Source organism: Manduca sexta, chromosome 23 (assembly GCF_014839805.1).
Source record: "Manduca sexta isolate Smith_Timp_Sample1 chromosome 23, JHU_Msex_v1.0, whole genome shotgun sequence".
In the NCBI taxonomy this organism is placed as follows: Eukaryota; Metazoa; Arthropoda; class Insecta; order Lepidoptera; family Sphingidae; genus Manduca; species Manduca sexta.
Window position 1 is genome coordinate 10,042,419 of NC_051137.1, and position 19,211 is coordinate 10,061,629.

The following is a 19,211-nucleotide window of genomic DNA, read 5'->3' on the forward strand; positions in this document are numbered from 1 at the left end:
TCAGGACATGAATGATATACGTGAGTAATTAATTTATATACATTGTAAAAAGTCTTCCTTTGGCAGAAATACAATTTTTAAGGGTTAGTTTAAATAAAATATTACCTTAGGACAACTTCTTTTTATTTATTCGACATGATCTTAATTCTAAGGTAAGAATTTAACACAAAGTAATTAGATTAGTAGGCACAAATTCATAGAATTAAGCAAATACTTAATTATACAAATAAACGAGTCAATGTGAATTATTTCAAAATACCTAAATTGTAATCGTTAAACCATACGGCAAAGCATATATACATGTATGTTAACAGATATTTCGTTTTGACTTCTAACTTTTGAAAAATAAAACCAATTTTGATTAGTCTTTAGAAATGAATATAAAGAGTTAACAAGGTATATTAATATAACTATTATCAAAGTAACTTTTAGACTTTACATATAGGTATGGTATGTATTTCGACGTACGTTGAAACAATCCGCATTACATAATCCGTACGCGCTAAGGCGTAATAAACGAAACAATACATCACAAAAACAATAAATCACCAAAGTATTAATAATAGCAAACAATTTTTACCAAACCATAACATTTTTGCACATTTCAAACATATAAAAGCAATCGAAGTCAAAATAAGTAAAAGAATGCAAAATCTTATGAATCGATCACAAGGAGCTAAACATTGATAATATTTGATACGAGCTTTCATGCACAAATTATAATTCTGTATCTTAATTATTTATTTACGGTTTTTAATGTCCGGTTACCGATAGTCATTGTCCTGCCATCTTATTTTCCCAATTGTTTAAAAAAACGTCATTTAGAAACGCGCGATATTAAAAGCATCGAAATATATCCGAAATATACTAAGTTCAAAAACGTAAAAGATGCTTACATTCGTTTTAAGTGTTTCATACAAATGTTGATTTGGCATTGATACCGAGGCCATGAGTTGTCTTTCTAAAATCACTCTCAAATCACTAAGAGCTATTGTTTCCGCAACATTTAATTCCCAAATATAATCGTCTTGTTACGGAAACGAGCCTTACCCTTTCCTGTTGCTAATGTTGAAAATTAAGAAAGGTAGTGTCTTGTTTTATTAATATATCTGTATCTCAAAACACTTAGAGGATGAATTTTCAAAAATCCTCTTTTAGTGCTCATGTATGTCGTGTAACGAATAGTGAGCTTAAGACTCATCCCCGAGTAAAGGGCCTTGAGCATTTGGTTTATACATTTTCGGCGCGTGAGTAACAACGGGAATATGCAAAGACCTAGGAAAAAAATATTTCAAAATTCAATTTTAGGTCTTTTTGGATATTTTAAAATATCAAAATATTCCTTATTGAATTGTCTATTTGATAGTATTATTTGAAAATGAAAAAAAAGGAAAACTACCAAAGTTAAGATATTATATTGTAGAAATATGCTGTATAATTTTTTTATAAATTACGGTTACCGCTGTTTTGCTGGGGGGAGCATCCTATTTTCGTAATCCAAAAGACACCGGTTTAAGCTGTGTATTAGATACCTGTCACAATAGCTGTCTGACAGTACTTGTAACAACTGGTACATATGTTAATAATCTATATAATAATACGTGAGAAAAAACTTTATATAACTTTTTAAGCACATTGCGCGCACGGAGGAAGGTGACATTTGGCACAATTAAAGTTCACACAGAGGAGAGCAGATAAATAAAATGTATGAATTGTGGCTGAATTTCGACCATTGAGCGACCACTTTTTTTAAATATTCGACCATTGAGCGACCACTTTTTTTAAATATTTTTTGTTTTATTAAATGTAAGATTTAAAAAAATCGCATTAACAAGTAGTCGAAGTCGATTCTTATGTTTTTTTTACATATATATTATTAGCCGCTCTTCCGTGGTGAAATGATTTTGTAAAATAGTTTATACAAAATGGTATATTATTTACATAACTTTCTAAAAAAGATTTATTTTCACATGATTTATAAGATGCCAGTGACTTCTCTTCGCGAATGACTATTTAAGTAAATAATATGATATTTATATTTTTATATTCCAAATACGTCGCGAGTTTAATCTAAGACTAATCAGGTAAAGATTTATTCAAAATGATTATAATCACAAATTATCTATATACTGAAACAAAAGCACTAATATTATGCAAATAGGCTACCAGAAAAAACGTATGTTGCGAATAAAAATAAACTTTCTAAATAAAGCGGATATAATAATTCACTTTTTTTCTTTATATGTTTTAAAATCATTCAATAAACTTAACTTACATTTTCATTTTGTTTCCCATTAATAATATTATAAATGGGATCTTTGAATGTTTGTTTTAACTTATAAGTAAAATTTAGGACACACAGAAGCGGTTGAACGAATTTGGATATAATTTTGTACCATGTCCCGGATCATGCTACTTTGTGTTAGTGTATTTTGGTTCTGTATTTGATGAATAATGACACTGTCGTTTATGACAATATATTTATTAATTAAGACTACAATCATAATTATAATCAGGCATGACCAGGCCGACGCTCTCGGGACGTAAAGTGTGCGGAAGTGACAGTGGCCGGAAGGACGCCACATAGTGATGTCACTTTAGTAAGCTGAGAGACTACATCACTATGTAACAACTAGCAAATCGAAGATTAATTTAGTAAGCATATTAAGTCGCCTAGTTAGACCTCATAGCCAGTCCTATATATAAAAAAATATTTATTTTATTAGGGTTCCGTACCTCAAAAGGAACCCTTATGGGATCGTTTCATTGCCCGTCTCCGTTTGTCAAGACCCTAATCCCAATAACGTATAGAGCATAACGTTGAAATTTATATCAAATACTCCCCTCTACGGTCTCTCAGCTATTAAAAACCAAAGTTGCAGTCAACGCGATCAAAATTTGACCGATTATTACGCATATTTTGAGATATTTTATGATTGAACAACGGATTCAAAACTATAGGGTACTTATTGTTGACCTAGAATTATGAAATTTGGTAAGAGGCAATGTTTTACAGCACATGTAAAGGACACAATCTGAAAACCGTAAATATGTATTTTATTAAAAATAGCTAATTTACTATTACAAACTTGTTATTAGTAGTTAGGACAACAACCGTGTCTAGGGAAGGGCAGTTAAGTTTATCCAATTTCAACGTATAAGTACTTTCCTATACTTAGATACCTTATCTACATACAAGTTTGTACAGAACACTCGAATCCGTATCGCACTTGCTGGTTTTTCCTAATCATTCTACAAAAATTCGACATTACAACACAATCTCAATTAAATATCAGTCATTGGCAGTACAAACAAATCATTATAACAACTTATAACTATAACCGTAAAAATAGAGACCAATTTTTTTATGCTAATAACAACACGCATAACGACACGTTGGTGTATTATCATAATAGTTATAAAACGAATGAGTTCGTATCGTAAACATTCATTAGTTCAACATCACAAATGTTCTGAATGCACAAACAGCATATCACATGATTCTGCTAGGTCAGTCTTAAAATAGAACCTCAGATGTCGGAGCTGCAGAGTGCATTCACTCCGCATGCACGATATCAAGTAATTACGCAATCTTTGAAAATACCTACAACACAAGATTGAACTGATACAATCTTAACGTGAGTAGACTCAGGCTCGAATAGAATTTATTCATGAATTAGGGACCATTTATTTTGCAGGACGTAATCTGGAATTGAGAATAATTTATTAGATCTCTGCTCCATTCGCTTGATTGGTCCTGCTTGTTGCATCCCTTTAAATACTTACGTAATTAATTTTATAAAGCTGTTTCTCAGTGGATGTCATCATTCTCCTAAAAAATATCTGACCTAAAAATCTAGCTCATTCTCTTTCCCTCGAATATTCAATATAAAATATGCCGAAATACATGACTTTATACTGTTAAGATTTTTGCTAATAGAATATTGTTTTTAAAACAAACTGTTACATCTACTTTCGCGTTTTCTCAGAGAAATCTGAGAATAAAAATAATGTTACCTACTTTATAATATATTTACATTTTTAACATGACCGGTTCGGAGTATGGGCTGAATGAAAGTGAATCAACAAATGAGTCAGGCAATTAAAACACGAAAAAAAAGCTCCTCAGGTTAGGTAACCATAATATTCCGCATTCAATTTTCAGTAAATTGGCCTTATTTGGACCACCACTATTCGAAAATTTTGCAGCCCCTAGGCCACGGCATATAAGGCCTATTGACAAATTTAATACTCATTTTACAGTTCTGATAGCAACGGCCACGATATTATGAGTAATTCTAATAAAATATGCCTTGTCCTTAGCATAAAATATGAGCGAAATACAAATTATTAAGCATTAGTAGTGGATGGCCAAGTCAGGTGAAGTCCTATTAGTAGTTAATAATGTCAATCATATTAAGTAGGTATATCGAGGTTAATAAAAACCCCTCGTCAAAAGCATATGAATCGTATAAAAAAAAGAATCTATCTAAATTTAAAGAAAGTATTGAGACCAAAAGTCCCCAGACGTCCGTATGATGATATGCCTGTATGATATTTCGAATAACTATATCCCATGTTTGACAAAATGTAAGTATTGGAACTTTAAAAAACAAAATATAACTAGAGAGGAATTGAATTTAGCCGTAATCAGTGAGTGATTAATGCAGGCAGTGGTTGCCGTTGAGTATGGCGGCGAGCAGCGGCTTGTCCTGCAGCGCGGCGCCGAGCTCGGCGTCGTCCCACTGCAGGCGCAGGCGCGCCGCGCGCACGCCCGCGCCCGCGCCCCCGCCCCCGCCGCCGCCCCCGCCGCCCGCGCGCACGCGCACCGCGCCGCGCGCCTCCAGCAGCGAGCACGCGGTCCACAGCTCGCTCAGCTCCAGCGGCACTATGTTACGGCTCTGAGCCACTCTGAAATTATTGCACTGTTATAATTGTACACCCTACACGGTAAACTTATTACATCGCACCTGACACATGACAGTACCTAACTACGGATCAGTGCTCCCGAGGCAAGTCTTGTGCGCTCGGTCTCCACACCGAATGCACGCCCATAGACGGAGGGACATTTGTCGCGACCCTAGGCACACAGTTAAGTGTGTATACCTCCTAGTTGCTCGTAAACATTTCCTGGCCTTCTCTCCTTCTCTCATCCTAATCCAATCCTTTTCCCACACCTCCTTCCCCAGATATCCCCTCCCAACTTTATTCCAGGTCCCTGCAGTCGCTAGGTCGAGGGATTCCAGTATCCCATTAGCAGGTTCCCCCGGTGTTAATTGCAGGGCCCGATATAAAAAAAACTAATAATTCGACTGTTCGAAATGTTTAGAAATATATGAAAGCGACCAGCTAATATCTACTAATATGAATAAATAAAAAATATAATTTTTCAGTGCGATGTATCTCTAATATCCTTGTCAATGCGTAATTAGAATTCACTTACTTTTTATAAACATCATGCAGTTTCCCTAACACGATGTCTTTACTTTTGCCTTTAGTCAACATCAGCATCAAACTGCATAGGATTAATTTCTGTTGCATCGGGAACGCTTCGTCCACGTCGTTCTCTATTTTCCGTGATCCGCCGTACACATCGTTCAAAACTTGTAAAACTTCTTTCAATTCTACTGTCACTGATGAATCCTTCATCATACTATCAACAGATTTATTGTCCGAAAACTTGCTACGTTTTGCGAGCTCTATAACTCGCCGTCCTATGTCTAATGCCCTTCTCATATCTCCAGAGACGGCAGCAATTTTTGCTTTAAAAAAAAACAAAAAATATACTAAGTCAATTTTACTAAGTACGGAAAAAGAAATTTCAATCAGTGACCAGTTCACAAAAAACATAGAGTACATTGTTTAGGCTACTTCATTGTATACATAGATAATAAAGTTCATAATGACCTGATTTTCAAAAAACTCAAGAAATTTCTAGGAATTGTATAGCATAGTAATAATGGAATTACATACAACATTAAAATGATCTGCTCTAAACCTTATAAAACCAAACATACCTGCCAACATTTGCAACGCGACTGGTGAAAACAAGTTGCCTTTATCCTCATTGGCTAAGACGTTAGTGAATATGTTAATGATTTGTTCTTTGGTGTAGGGTGCGAAGTGCAGTGTTTGTGGCCGCAGGGAGCAGCGCGCCTGCAGCCGCGGCAGGGTCCTCTCCGTGAGGTCCAACGCGTTGGCGATCCCGATCAGCACCAGCCGCGAGTTACTCAACGCAGGCCACTCGAATATTGTGTACAGTACTGATTGCCGCTTGCTGTCCAATTGGTCGATCTCATCTAACACCAAAAGGCTGAAATATTTTCATTGAATATAGAAATGATAAAATTACCATTAGTAGGGAGAACTGTTGCCGAAATCAAAAACTTGACTAAAACTAATTTGAGGATAAAGTTATAAATCTATTTTTTCGACATTAGCATGTATTGTATTTCACTTAATACAAATTTTGTATCTTTTTCTTGTCCCATGAGTAATATTAAATAAATAAATAAGATGAAACGCAGGACGTCAGCTGTAATTACAAAATATTAAACAATTTTAATATCAGGAAAAAATTGCTATGAATATAAATATCTTATCTTATTAATATAATAAATGCTAATAATTGTAAAAATGTTTCAATGTTTATGAGAAATAAACGCAGCAACCGCTGAATAGATTTAGTTGAAATTAGCCACACGAATAGATCATGTCCTAGACTAACATATAGCCTACTTTTTATTCCAGTAATTTGCTCTCGTGGGAAATATTTAATTTCTCAATCTGATTTTGAACTAGGTGGCGCTGGCGTCGCACAGATAGCTCTATGGATCGCTACTCGCTAGTGACAATGGGGATGTTTTTCACGCAGGTGAAGCCACGAGCAACACGTAGTTAATAAATATGTGTTTAGTTTGTAATACTTACATCATTTTATGTTTTTTGTTCAAATATTTTTCTATAGCAGCACAGCAGACTTTTTCACTTGTACCAGATGTTTGAAGTTGAAGTTCTTTACATACTCTATTGTATATACTGGCAGCTGATTTCATCATTGTGCAATTTACATACACTTGTTTGTAGTTTTGTTTTATCTGTAACAAAAAGACGTATCACGATTGGGCTCCCAAGAAAGTCATAGGCGTCACTCGTGCACCCACTATCGCTAAAGAGCTTCTTAGTCTCCCTATATAAAATAGTAGCTTTGTGACGTGAACCACAAACCTAGATCGAAATAACACCCATATGAACCAACTCTGCGAAATAATATTAGTATGGAAAGTGCAACTTCCTTAAACCTAATAGAATAAAAAGCACTATTAGTACTAATAACAATTCTCGTCAAAAATTCCATTTAAATAAAAAATTCGGCTATATGTTACTAATAAAGAAATTAAATTAAATCTCACACAAAAGTATTTTAATTATGAATAGCGTTTAAATAATATAAAATTTATAGAAATACACTTGCCTTTGGTAGTTGCAATATGTACGATAAACTAGCAGTTTTACCCGTGCCCGGCTGCCCTGATATATACAGCGAAGCAGACTTTTGGGTTTCTGCATGTTCTGTCAGGAAATTTTCAAGCCACTCGATTTCTTTTTCCCTGCTCGCCAGAGGTGTTTGTTCGCTGAAAAACCAGAGTAGATAAATCCGCAACACGTTTTCAAATTTCGTAACATATTTATCATTGCAAATATATACAAATCGTTTATAAATAATTCTTACTGTCGAATATTTTTTTAAATTAAACGTAACTGCGATTATTGTTTTATAGCTCAATGCTTTTTGTATTTGTTGCACTACTGGACAGTAAACTTAATCCAACGAAGTGATAATGTTGCCTAAATGTAATAAAATTTTAAATTTACAGTTTTAAAGTAATATACTCACTGGTTATTTTCTTCATTAAGTATTTTTTCATTAGCAACAGATGAAATAATTTTATTCTTCCTTGGTATCTTAGCTCCTACACATCCATCTAAAATTGTAAACATGTTAATTTTAGTTTTAACATCTATTCATACTTTTTTATGATACACAGATTCAACATAATATTGTACCAAGATTTCTGCATGAGTACATACCATCTTCCGTATCGGTTTTATTCTTATTTAAATGCCTTTTTGATGTCTTCAATTTTGATAATTCAACCAAATTTGATATGTCCTCATTTTCATCACCAATCTCGGTTCTAATATAAGTTTTCTTTCGTAGTTTAAAAGGAATCGTTCCTTGTTGCACCGACATCTGAAAACGTAAAAATATTTTTAAATTATCACCCCGTATTACACTATATTGTAATTGCTAAAGCTAAGGATAAAAAAGAAAACTAAGTACATATAAATGAAAAAAAAAAACGCCTTGTCTAGGAATTTCGAAGGTAACATGGAGTCCACTAATCTGCACCAGTTAACCATGGTAAACTACGGCTGCCCTGTCAGTAGCCAAGGACACCCGTGCCCAGCAGTAGGTCAGTACCTACATTTAAAAAATAGTATTCAGGAGATGTATAGGTACGACGGAATTTTGAACAGTAATTCAATAGATGAAGACGTTCAAAAGCATAGTCAACGGTTTTTAAAAAGCTCTTGTTTATAGACTAATTATAAATGTGACCTTGGTTCTTAACCATATGATTGTTATTAAAATAAGAGAAGTAAATTAATTCGAAAGATAAAAATTAAAGTTTAATATGCAATAATGAACGTTACAATAAAATTAAAAGCTTTCGATCCAATACTGGGTAAATCCTGTCTAGAAAAGGCAGACATTCATGTTCTTATATATTAATTAAGACTTTCATGAAACTAATTACGCCACGCATCTTCGTGCTTTGATAGGTCTACCATACCAATGGACTACCATCGGACCTATTAAGAATTTTCAATAAAGTTTACTCAACGGTTATTGAGATTTCTTATCGAGGTCATTATTTATAACATAAGGTCAGATGGTTTAGCTATATTGGTATCTACGCAGATTCAAAATGAATTTCGGTTGTTATTTCGACATGCCTGTTTCCAATATCCACGGGCCAAATTTATGTAGTTATCATTTTATAATAAAATATAATAATAATAATATCAGCCCTGTATTATATACTTGCCCACTGCTGAGCACGGGCCTCCTCTACTACTGAGAGGGATTAGGGCTTAGTCCACCACGCTGGCCTAGTGCAGATTGGTAGACTTCACACACCTTCGAAATTCCTATAGAGAACTTCTCAGATGTGCAGGTTTCCTCACGATGTTTTCCTTCACCGTTAAAGCAAACGATAAACTCACAAAGAATACACACATGATTTTAGAAAAGTCAGAGGCGTGTGCCCTTAGGATTTGAACCTGTGGACATTCGTCTTGGCAGTCTGTTCTACACCCAACTAGGCTATCGCCGCCCTGGGGGGTTATCCTTGCCGATGAATCCAACTCCAATGTCATCATTTTATAAGCTGAGCAGGAAAATTTAAATTTGCTTAGACAGCACCACTTTTGCTTTTTCGATTTAAAGTTTACATTGTCAGTTTAAGGAATTAATTCCGTATTTAACAAAACATGGCCAGGTTTTTAATTTTCCTATTTAGGCTATTATTAAATATTACGATCAGTTAAAAATGAAATATAAAATAAAACACGAAATAATGTCAAGTTTAATTTAATTTCAAGTACGAAATCCAGTGCTTATTCTAGAAAACACATTATTATAATTTACATACATAAGTAATATCGCATAATTACAGTTATTAAATATTTAACAATCGTACAAATTATTCATTATTTTTAATCTAACGAATTATATTTATCTCACAAAACACGATCAAATTCAAAAAGGTACGCATACACAAAATTGAATTTATTTCTTTCCAGTATGGAGTAAGTAGGTACCTAATATTGCCAATATATCATAAAACATATTCCATTTAAAAACACCTAACGGTTTTTGAGCGCTAAGTATGTGGATAGTAATATTGTAAAAATAAGTTTACTCAAAAAGATAACTGCTTAGCTAAGCAGAATTTTGGACTTTAATCCAGTTCAGTTATGCAGGCCTAATGCAGATTGGCAGACTTCACATACCTTGCTTTTATTTTTTTGGAAGAATACCAGGTATGTAGGTTTCCTCGTGATGGTATCCTTCATCATTAAAACGATATATTATTATTGACATATTGAAACAATAAACACATAATCAGAGTTGTATGCCTTAGGTTTTGAACCTGCATACTATATCTTTAAAACCATAACTCTACATACATTTTATAAAATGCGTGCAAGCATATAACATAATAGGTTACGTTAAAATTTGAGTACTAAGCATTATTATTACTATGATGTTTTTTTGTTTGATTTTGCGAAGTCTGTCCTAAGGATCTAAATCCGGTCCCAAATATCAGGCAGTCCCAAGTTAGTTAAAAAAACAATTTTATTTTATTAAATTTATATTGTTACTTTTTAATAAAAACACATATAATTAAAGTATCATACTTACCACATTACAAAGCTATGTATCTCAAATTTAATTTATTGTACATTCTAGTAATAATAGAAATAAATAAACAATCAATACAATGTGAAGCATTGATAAAAATAAATTATGAATAACAGTAGGAATACTATATATAAAACAATAAAAATACACAATACAAATATGAGAGCCTTAAAAGTAAATGATTTTGGAGTAGATCATTCATAATAGCTGTTTTTTTAAATCCTAATGTTAGTCAGCAATATTAATTCATTGTTTGTCTTGGTTATTAAAATCATTATCAGCTTGATGTGCTATACTTGACATGTTCTTCATATATTCATATTGTCTGTGAGCTTTAATCCAAGCATTGACCTCCATTTGTCTGGCCATTTGTTGAGAAAGATAATCACTTGGGGAACTCATTGCTGGATTTGTTTTCATTGTTGGTGTCAAGGGTTGCCATATTCCAGCTACCTTACCAGATGTTAGTGGTTTGACTGGTTTTAAACCAGATTTTGATGGTCCTGGAGACGCTTTCGGAGATTCACTTTTCGGTATGCTAAGATTTGGTAATTGTGTACTAGTAATTTGATTTGATTGATTCATGGTATGATCTGTTAATGAATTGACACTTTGCTTCTCTTCTGCTATTACTAACTTTGGAGATGAACTAGGTGAACGTGTTTGAGACCTTGGTGATGGTTGTGCTGTACTTACAGGTGCATGAGAGCCTATCTGATAATTTAATGGGGAAATTGCTGGAGTTGCACTATTTGTTAGTTTCATTTGGTTGGTTTTACTTTGTGTATCTTGTCTATTATTTATGGTTTGTGATGCAAGTGCATTGATTTTGTCAATCTTTATTTGATTCATATTGCTTGTTGATGGAAGACGCAATGGACTAACACCTGTTGTCATTGTCCTATTGGCTATGCTGGGGTAAACATTATTATGTGGCATTGATACTGATAATCCTTTAGATGGGATATTCTGTTTTCTTGCCAAATTTGCTATAGTTTGCATAGTTTCTAGTGCTTTATCATAAGTTTGTTGGGAACCAAGTTGAGTTTGAACATTATGTGGTGTTGATAAATCTAGAGCAGCACTGGTTTTATTTTCTGTGGTGGATGTAGAACCTAAAGCTGGTTTGTTAACAGGATGATTCGATTTAGTAACTGCACCAAGGGATTTCGCTGGCACAAGTTTAGGAACTTGAGTTTTATTCTTAGGCAACTTAGTTTTTTTGTCACATTGCATAGACTGTAACTGCTGTTCAAATGTCTGTTGGAAAGTTATTGGTGCCGCGAAGCTTCCTGATTGTTTAACTAGTTTTGTGTCAGCAATTGGTTTTAAATTCGGTATGGGGCCCTTAGCTGAACTTTCAGAACTTTTATTCAGAAACTTAGGTTGTGATGTAGTGCCTTCTGGTTTATTTTGTGGGGGACACTTTATGTCAGAAGTGTTATCGGTTTTCATTTGTTTTTTGGGATCAGTGTCTGGTAATTTTAGTATTTCTATGTAATTATGAACTGGAGGACTTGGTGCCTTATGTGAGGAGATGTTACTTGCACCAGCTATATTTTTGTTTACAATGTTTTTTTTAACATCGACATTAGATGCATCTACTGATCCTCTATTGTCTAATTTTTGATCAGTCAATGTTATGGATAATGAGGATGGTATATTGATTTTACATGAATCAAACAAAGATTTTAGGGGATCCCCTGAACTCTGACCTGAACTTTGAGCACTAAGTGATGACTTTACTTGAGATAAAATTTTGCTTCTATCAATAGTAGGATCACTATTATTTGCTAAAAGATCCATTCTCACTTTATTAACAGTAGGACTTTTGGCTTGAGACGTTTGAGATGTTAGACCACTAGGCTTTAGATCTGGCATTTTTTTCATTGGTGGTTTTGGAGTCTCCACAGGTTTAGAGATCATATTGTCACCTTGGGTTTCCAATTTAGGAATGTGTAGTTTCAATGGTGAAACAGCTTTAGGTACCATTGATGGCATTTGAACTGAGGATGGAGTCATTTCATTAGGTGGTTTCCGTTTAGGTGATGAAGTATTTTGAGGGACAGTTACCAACCTCTTTAACACAGGACTCTCTGTAACTTGTTTTAGAGTAGAAACTTGATGCTGCTGCTTTATCTCTTTAGAGACAGGTGTGGATGGAGTATTATTACTAGGTATTAGAGGAACTTGTGGTCCTTTGGATATTCCATCAGTTTTCTTTTCACCTCCAGTATTCTCAGTTTTGCTATTTTCAGGTTGATTGGAAGAAGACTGTTGGGAACTTGAATTATTTATATAGTTGGAAATTTTTGCTTTTTCCAACTCTACTTTTAATTTTTTCAATTCAGGTGTTCCTGCACATGTTGGATTCTTTCGTTTTAAACTGTCTAAAAGTTTTTCTTCAGCTTTGGGTAGTTTTTCTATCGAGTTAATTTGTTTCTTCTGTGTTGATTCAATTAAAGATGTAGGTTTTTCTTCAGATATATTGCTTTTACTCGGTGATGTTTTAACAGGCATACAGTTGCTCTTAGCTGTTAATTCAAATGAATTCAAAAACTGAGATTTTTCAACATCTTCATCACTTTTTTTAGGTGACATGTGCGAGCTACTACTTTTTTCTAAAGTTTTGTTTTCTGGTCCCGGTTTATCTATTTTATTCAATGTATCCCCAGAGTGTTTTAAACTATCATCTGGCATTGGACTGTCTGTACCTGATGAAGCTTCTGATCCTTGGTCATTTAAATGTGGTGCAGGACTGCTTACATTTGTATCTTCAGTCGAAGCAGGGCTTGATTTCCGATCACGGTAATGAGAACCTTTCCTATTGATATCAAACAACCTATTTCTGATAGCCACATAATCAATAATTTGATAAAAAAATCTCATTGGCTCATTTCTTTTCCAGTTAAATATATAAGCTATATCCATCAAAGTGTAATAATCTGACAGAGGTACTCTTTTATATAAAATGTCTATAGCAAACTGAGTGCTATCAATGTCAAACTTCATGCTCAAAAACTTTTTAAGATGACTTATGTTTACCACTGCAGGACATTGCAAATACCGCCTTGTTGTGGCTGGGGAACTCTGAGACTCATTACTGTCAGATGATTTGCTAGAAATACTATCAGCATCTGTTAGGTCCGCATATTCCAAAGAAAAAGATATAACATCTTCAGGGCTAAAAATTATTCTCTCGGTATCTTCACCTCGTTGTTCGGGAGTCGCCGCTGCCGCAGTTCCAGGTCGCGAAGCATAAAATTGTTGACGTCTTTCCATTTCTTTTTGAAAAAGGCCTGGTACTAGTTTGTACACAATATCCTGGAGGGCCTTGTCTAACTTTATGTTAGGTTTTGCTGAATTTATCATCATCTCGCATACAGGACAGTAACTTTTAACTTGTAGATGTTTAATTATACAACTCCGACAGAAGGAATGCAAGCATTCAACTATTGTTGTCGCATCGATGTAATAACCACGACATAAAGGACACGTTATGTGTTCGTTAACTTCCCCTAAGAGTGTTCTTTGTGGCACGACGGCGATGTTGTTGTGTTCATGATCAGCCATTTTCACAACTTTTTTGTCGGACAGTTTATTAGAGGTAACCATTTTTACCAAACAGCGTCACAACAGTTGTTTTAAAGTAACAGCAGTAATGTGTAATAATGAATAGTACCGTTATTTGGCCATATTGACCAGAATATTAATGATCAATACGTTTTTATTATCACCAGAAGCACTCGATAATTAAACACAATCTAAATGCGAGTGTAAAAACACAATAGCACAATCCGTCCCGTATGATTTACATAGTTCGCCATTAAGTAAATTTCTGATGTTGGTAACTCTGTTGATGTGCCTGTTTTAATTTACCGTAACATAGTCATCTCCTGAATTTACTAATGGTTAATAAGATCACTTTAATGAATATTCAAAACTAGGTACTTACCGCATGAAAATACTATAATTAGAATATGAATTTAAAGTATAATAAAAACATAAAATGACTTAAAACTACACGATTTTGGCGCGAATGCTGCGTACTGTCGGGCTTGTCAAATAAATGTCATAATTTTATTTCTATTTTGTCGACCCTGGCATTCATTTTGTTCAGTCCAATTAGTTCAATCCACAGACTATAATAGGTTATCTATACGGAATAATTCAGATGATTGAAGAGGTATCTGTTGTAGTCCGATTAAAAGACAGTCTTAAAATTTGTTAACGAAAATGTATGATAAATATACAAAAAATAATAAATAGTAAGCTGCGTATGTCTGCATAAATTATTGTCTATCTGCACTATACTTGGAATTTAATAACATAAAATATGCATTTTTAATATAATCATGTTAGTTTATGTTTCCATATATATTATAATTCTCTTTCAGTTTATGTCATGACATGTCACGCAAGCCTAATGCAAAAGTTTATCTAGCGAGGTTTTTTATTAGTATTATTTAAAAACTGCTTTTAGCGAAAAAAAGGGGGAATATTGAAACTTTTTATGATGTATAGTTTTGCTCTTTTTCATATTTTTTTATTGTTATGGATATATTTGAAATATCAAGATGGAAAATGGCATGACTGTAAGGTAAGCACCCTTTTTTCAGATTCTGAATTCCGTTTCTGGATTCCAATACGAGTTCTGGTGTATTATATAATTTCAGCCAATGTTACTACTACTTGCAGGATAGCAGCTGGCAAACAACTAGAGAACACTACCGTGTTATGTGGAAACGGGAATTTCCTTCGATACAACCAATCCCACCAAATTGGAATTGGGGAATTTCCTAGTATGAATAGAAAAAGATATGGCAACACTGATTTTTACATTAAAATTGGTAGAGTAAGTCGGCAACCCAAAACGTCGTTCTTCCTTTTTAATCTTGGACGTAGCGCACGACAGTCGGAATTTTATCGTTCATTATTTAAATAATCACGCAACGCATTGACTCGTTTTATACGAGTTAAATAAAACTTCTCTCTTCGGAACATGAGAGCCAAGGTATTTTCTATAATTCTTAACTTTTTGCATATAATGATTGTTTTATGTTTCGTGCAATAGTACGTGTTGATTGGTTTTATATTGTAATTAATATTATCTTTCGAATTGTTTTAGTGGCGTAAGAAGCGTATGCGAAGGCTAAAGCGCAAAAGGAGGAAGATGCGTGCGAGGTCCAAATAAATGGTATGTAAATTTGTACCGATATTTTGCACGTTGTCAAGAGATAAATACTTACTCTGAATGCATACATAACATTCAGCTGTTTCGTCAGGTTACTACGAAGCCATGTAATTGTTATAATTCGATACTAAAATCATCTAGTTTTGTAACCGTAAACATGTGATTCTTGATTTCAATACTTAACCTTAAAATTTAAAACTAGGTTTGTTTGTTATTGTGTCGATTTCGCCGGCGAAGACATGTATCTACTTGCTATATTTACAAACGATGCCGATAACATTTTTAAATCGTATTAATCATTCATTTAACTATCTATTATTCCTTAAACAAGCACTCTACAACTAGACATCAAATTGAAAATATTGTGGACATCGTTTTGGTTCCGCCATGTATTATTCCTGAGATTAATTTTGTACTTATCATGTGTCAAAAACAAACTGCTCATTTGGATGTTCCTTCCCTCGTTTTACATAGATCATTTACGATGAACTTAGCAGCAGCTAAACAATGTGCCAGCGTCTATAGTTAACTTAACTGCATGCAGCATGGTGCACAATTTTATCCACGTGCTGGCAATATAGTATTCAAAATCGTGTGATCACAAATCTGAAGGGTTTTGACCAACATATCTTAACAAAAAACACGAGGTCATTTCAATGTGTCGGATCTTATTGTTCAGCTTAATGTGTTGACAGACACTACCTTGGACCAAGACTAAGTCTGTACACTAAGCGTATTTTAAGAAGCTTTCTATTCAAAATTTATAATGAAAAAAAAAACAGGTTTCTATAATGTTATTTTTACTTTGATTGTAAACTAGTTTTATAAATGTTTAATCATTCATTTTAAAATGACTTGTACACTGTAAAATATAGACTGAATGTTCAAGTTTGAGGAAGCTACTAAAGGGAAGTTCAATGCCGTCTTTACTAATTGGTGTTTGGTGCTATTATTTCATGTTACCTATTATGGATAGCTTTTTGCATAGTACAGTCTTTGTCCAAGTTCTTAATTAAATCTTTCATTACAGTATACTTTTAATAGCTTGTTAAAGTTTATATGAAAGTTCAAGTTTTCATTTTCTCAATATCAGACCAATATAATATTATTTATAAGTACTGTAATTTCTTTAGACAAAAAAGAATTAAGAAAAAAGTAAATTAGGTAAGCAATTTCAGTGTGACTTGCACCCAAATAAATGACATTATGTTTTCCAATATGTCAATGCTATTTTGTTTAATTCGATTAATATATGACTATTTCTGATATATTAACAATATTTTGGTTGGTTTAAGAATTCACAATTTTAAAATCTTAAATTGAGTGACTGTTGAATCAAAACTGTAACTTACATGTTATAGTAATTTCAATTGATACTTTGGGAGTTCAGCGCACTTAAAGTAAGAGACAACTTTTAAACAATGTTAGAAAGAAAAAAAAATTGTCAGTGCGTGTTACTATAGACATGGATATGACTACACCTGTCACCAGTTTCCACAAAATTAAACAAAAGTGCTTTAAACATAACAACTATTCTTCACGGTTATGGTATTGTTCAATATAGAATTTCAATACCATAATCACATGAACAGCATTAAGTATTGTGTTACACAGAGTAATTATTATTGTGTATATTTCTACAAGTTTCTTGAAAAATGTTTTAACTGAATAACATAATGGGCAGGTGTCTGGTCATTTCACTTGTTCAGTCTCGAAGCTAGTTTTTAATAGATATTACATGGTCTTTGTAACAATTATTATTTCTTTTAAAGTGTGACATTGTTTTTATTTATTTTAGTATCAATATTTGATTGCGAAATAAGGGTAGTCTTGTAAAGTTTTCATGGTTATACAATGTGCAAATCATAAATATAAATATATTTTTTATACTGTTTATGGATTATGCTCTTTCTTTCACAGTATATTTATCTAAATGTCTTTTTATTTATTATCACACTTTCATTGCTCCAAAAGATTTGTAAGTTCATTATAAAAAACAATTATAATTAGTATTATATTTACATGTGTACACTACATTAACCTACCTATATCAAATTAAGTAAAAAAAAACTAGTATTGCTCAATCTGAGATACTGACACAGCATTTATCTGCTAGCATACAGTGTATATAGGCTGTGCTACTGGCTACAAAAGGGGAGCAACATTTTCTTGAACTTGGTTAAAAATAAAGAACTTCATAACAAGATTTGACGTCTGAGAAAAAATGCAAGAAACTTCATTGTCTTTATTATTATTCTTACTTATGTATAAGCTTACAAAACAATTCATGTTTATTCACAGTGCAATATTAAAACCCAAATACAATTTTTTTGATTTCTATAATAAAACCCAGAAGATTCTAATGTTCATTAATTTTTATTGTATCATTTAAACCACCCCCTGAGGCAGTCGTTTTCTTATCATGAGAATAATGTAAAGAATTGGGGGGTATATCAAACGCCTACTCCACCCTTCTGTTTTTCCTAAAATAGGGGGACTATTATGGCATACAAATTTTATAATATTATTGTAATTAATATTTAGTTTTACGTACATTTTATAATTTTGATAATTTTTGTTTCAGGTACATGGGTGGGATAAATTACTGCCGTGATTTCTGCTTATGTACTAAATAAAAAAAATATAAAAATCTTCTCTAGTTTCATTTGATTACGTCATTTCATTAGCTGTGACCAAAACTACATATCCTGGGGTAAGAAAGGGTGTTGTATAAAGATAACAGTGGTTTTGTACGAAAACTAGACTAAAAGTAAATTCAACACTTGAGATCTACCGCTGTAACGGGATAACTAGGAAAGATATTTGTATACATTGACTTATTCGTATAGATAATTGATTCCCAAAGTGGTCCAGGTAGACCATCAAGGGTCCACGGGACGTTTGACGGCGGTCTACATTGGTGTAGGCAAAAAATGGGGGTTTGATAGCAAGTACTTAAATATTAGCTTGACAGCAAAATTTTCATAGGGGTCTATGAGAACATAGCTGATAGAATATATTGTCAGGTTACATAACACATTTTATCTTTTTATTTTGGTAGTTTCCTCCCATAGTAAACAATAGAATATTTCGTCAGGTTTTGTACCCATCATTATAGGTGCTTTTTTTTTGGAGCCACTATGATTTTCACCGGGGATACCCTGCAAACGGTGTACAGGCGATCCTCCGGTTTGACAGCCCTCAAGCGGTAGCTGGGAAGGAGAAGGAACTATATTAGGCTGGGCGGAGGCGAGATGTTCGCGAGCCCTTATAGACGTCAATGTGAATTTGGTATTCAAGAGGCATACACACTTAACTGTGCCTAGAACAGCGACAAATGTCCCCGGTGCATGGGCATGCATTCGGTGCGGTAACCGAGCGCGCTAGAATTACCTCTGGGGGCATTATGGATGTTATAGTTAATGCCGTTGATGATGGAATGATAGGAAACATTACATCTAAGTTTGAGTAATAGGCTTACTGTGGTTATATTGTAGCCAGTTTGTAAGATCATGATTGGTACCT

The 19,211-nt window shown here is 33.6% G+C and overlaps 1 protein-coding gene and 1 long non-coding RNA gene across 2 annotated transcripts; one reads left to right on the forward strand and one right to left on the reverse strand.

The window, feature by feature from the left end:
* Positions 1–106: 106 nt before the first annotated feature.
* Positions 107–14,355, reverse strand: LOC115441047 (polycomb group protein Psc). The gene is made up of 8 exons (XM_030165628.2): positions 10,742–14,355; positions 8,092–8,254; positions 7,898–7,985; positions 7,475–7,634; positions 6,931–7,097; positions 6,018–6,313; positions 5,444–5,762; positions 107–4,911 (listed from the first exon to the last, which is right to left on the reverse strand). Exons 1-8 carry the CDS (start codon positions 14,105–14,107, stop codon positions 4,662–4,664), a joined length of 4,809 nt encoding a protein of 1,602 aa, XP_030021488.2. The 5' UTR covers positions 14,108–14,355; the 3' UTR covers positions 107–4,661.
* Positions 14,356–15,313: 958 nt separating this feature from the next.
* On the forward strand, positions 15,314–18,338 carry LOC115441015. Its single transcript, XR_003938419.2, has 3 exons — positions 15,314–15,506; positions 15,621–15,689; positions 18,271–18,338. It is a non-coding gene; the product is annotated as an uncharacterized LOC115441015 (long non-coding RNA).
* The last annotated feature ends 873 nt before the right edge of the window (positions 18,339–19,211 follow it).

Bases quoted from the DNA above. Each gene is read 5' to 3' on its own strand.
- LOC115441047 (XM_030165628.2), bottom strand. From the start codon at position 14,107: ATGGTTACCTCTAATAAACTGTCCGACAAAAAAGTTGTGAAAATGGCT. The intron at 7,986-8,091 runs GTATGTACTCAT...TTACAATTTTAG, and splicing joins TAAAACCGATACGGAAGATG to ATGGATGTGTAGGAGCTAAG. The intron at 7,098-7,474 runs GCAAGTGTATTT...TTTTTGTTACAG, and splicing joins ACATATTGCAACTACCAAAG to ATAAAACAAAACTACAAACA.